The sequence below is a fragment of the Austrofundulus limnaeus genome, unplaced genomic scaffold (assembly GCF_001266775.1).
Source record: "Austrofundulus limnaeus strain Quisiro unplaced genomic scaffold, Austrofundulus_limnaeus-1.0 Scaffold561, whole genome shotgun sequence".
In the NCBI taxonomy this organism is placed as follows: Eukaryota; Metazoa; Chordata; class Actinopteri; order Cyprinodontiformes; family Rivulidae; genus Austrofundulus; species Austrofundulus limnaeus.
Window position 1 is genome coordinate 7,363 of NW_013952963.1, and position 2,012 is coordinate 9,374.

A 2,012-nucleotide genomic window follows, 5' to 3' on the forward strand; every position below is an offset into this window, starting at 1 on the left:
CGTCGGACCTGAGAAGCTTCTTTTTACTTGCTTTTGTTCCGGTTATTTTCACTCTGAAATAAGATTGTTATTATTCATTTAATATGTTTAAKGTTTCGTGTGTCTTTTAATAAGAACAATATTAACTGTTTAACCATTWACGCGCCGAGGGGGGACGGAACTAAAGAAGTCCTCTGATGTCCGCAGGTCGGCTGCTGATGTTCCCGTCGGTCTCTGCCGGCTCGCTGGGGGCTGCGGAGCCCTTTAGCAGCTCGCTGTCAGAGATGGAGACTTTTCGGATGTTTCTGAACGAGCGGCTGGCTGCAGCGGTGGAAGATATCCTGGGTTTGTTCGGGGAAACCGTGGCCCGGTACCGGGAGCAGGTGGACTGCCAACAGAGGGAGTTGGAGAGCCTCAGGTCCAGGGAGGTCGAGTGGAACCGGGCTGCAGGTTTGACTTTACTGAGCAAWTAAAAGTGCAGAAATGGTTTATTTGCCCTTGTGTACCTGTACCAGAGCACTGCAACAGGTTTCTTKACATTTTTTGTAACACATATTGACTAAAAGTTAATTCTAATTAACCCAAACTAGTTTTTAACTTCTCTTCTACATTCTTTTTTTTTTAAAATTATTTACAATGTATTGATTTCTTAGACTGAATGTTTGTGTATTGTATAATTTTCAATTTTGCGTTCAATAAACTGAAACGTTTGGGAATCTTTTCAGCAAAACTAACAAGACAGTTTGTGTTTTACAAAAAAAAAATAGCCTAAAAGTAGAATTTATTATTAAAATGCCTCAAAWTGGGAGGTTTTACGATAAGATACCTACAGGCAACGTGTGTTTATAAACTTTCAGAGAGAGATGCAGAGTTTAAATCACATCTTTCTGTTTGTCTCCTGTCAGAGCCCCAGCAGGACTCTTCCTGGATTAAAGCGTATCCTGAACACCAGAGCCCTGACGTCCCGCCGCTTCAGACTGACTGTGTTGATAAGACGGACGTCGGCACYTTGGCTGATCAGATTAAAATAGAAGGCGGCGGTGAAGACGACGAGCCAGAAATACACAATCGCTACGACTCGACGGCTGATCCGGAGGCAGGCGGAGCTAGCCGACTTGAGGATTCGGACGCAGAGGAAAGTGACGACGGCTGGAGGGAGGCTGCAAGACTCTGGAACCCAGAGGAGACGGAGGACTCCAAACATCAGAGCACAGGCGCCGAGTTAAAGACTCCCAGTGAGCCGTCTCRGGAGGAAAGGCAACTTCCTCGTGTGTTCGGCTGCCGAGTTTGCGGCGAGTCCTTTCACAAGATGAGTGTCCTGCTCGCCCACGCCTCGGCCCACCTGGGGGACTGCGGCGTGTGCGGGAAGCGGCTGGAGCCCACGGAAAGCCTGAAGCTCCACCTGAAAGCCCACAGAGAGACGCTGTTCCGCTGCAGCRTCTGCGGGCAGACGTTCACGCTGCGCGGCAACCTCGGCATCCACATGAGGATCCACTCGGGCGAGCGGCCGTTCAGCTGCACCGTCTGCGGCAAGAGCTTCGGCCGGCGGGCCACGCTGGTGCGGCACGTGCGCAGCCACACGGGCGAGAAGCCGTTCGCCTGCGTGTACTGCGGCCACAGCTTCACGGAGAAGGGCAACCTGACGGTCCACCTGCGGACGCACACGGGCGAGAGGCCGTACAGCTGCTCGCTCTGCGGCCGCAGGTTCAGCCAGCTGTCCAGCTTCTACAAACACCCGTGTCAGAAGAACGGCCTGATGTGCGTCCCCATCAGTGGCACCTGACCGCTGCTGCGTGACGGCCGCTTCAGCAAAACAAACACACTGTCTCGGTCCTGATGAGACGTTATATATTTWGAGCTCCCAGCGTAGGAGTTGTTTGGCTTTTGGAATACTTCTTGATTTTGTTTTCCTCAAAGGACATCCAGCTATTTCTCTGACAAATGGCAGCATTTTCCTTGATGGCTCAAAATACTTAAAACAAACACTAAAGTTTGTGTTTCTACATTTTTTTTATAACCTTGCCTTTTTAATG

At 50.2% G+C, this 2,012-nt stretch overlaps 1 protein-coding gene across 1 annotated transcript; it reads left to right on the forward strand.

Moving 5' to 3' along the window:
• On the forward strand, window positions 1-2,012 carry LOC106530808 (zinc finger protein 333; the record flags this gene model as incomplete). Its single annotated transcript, XM_014026515.1, is given in 2 exon segments — window positions 1-429; window positions 885-2,012. Coding segments are annotated over 2 exon segments (1,131 nt in total). The 5' UTR covers window positions 1-176.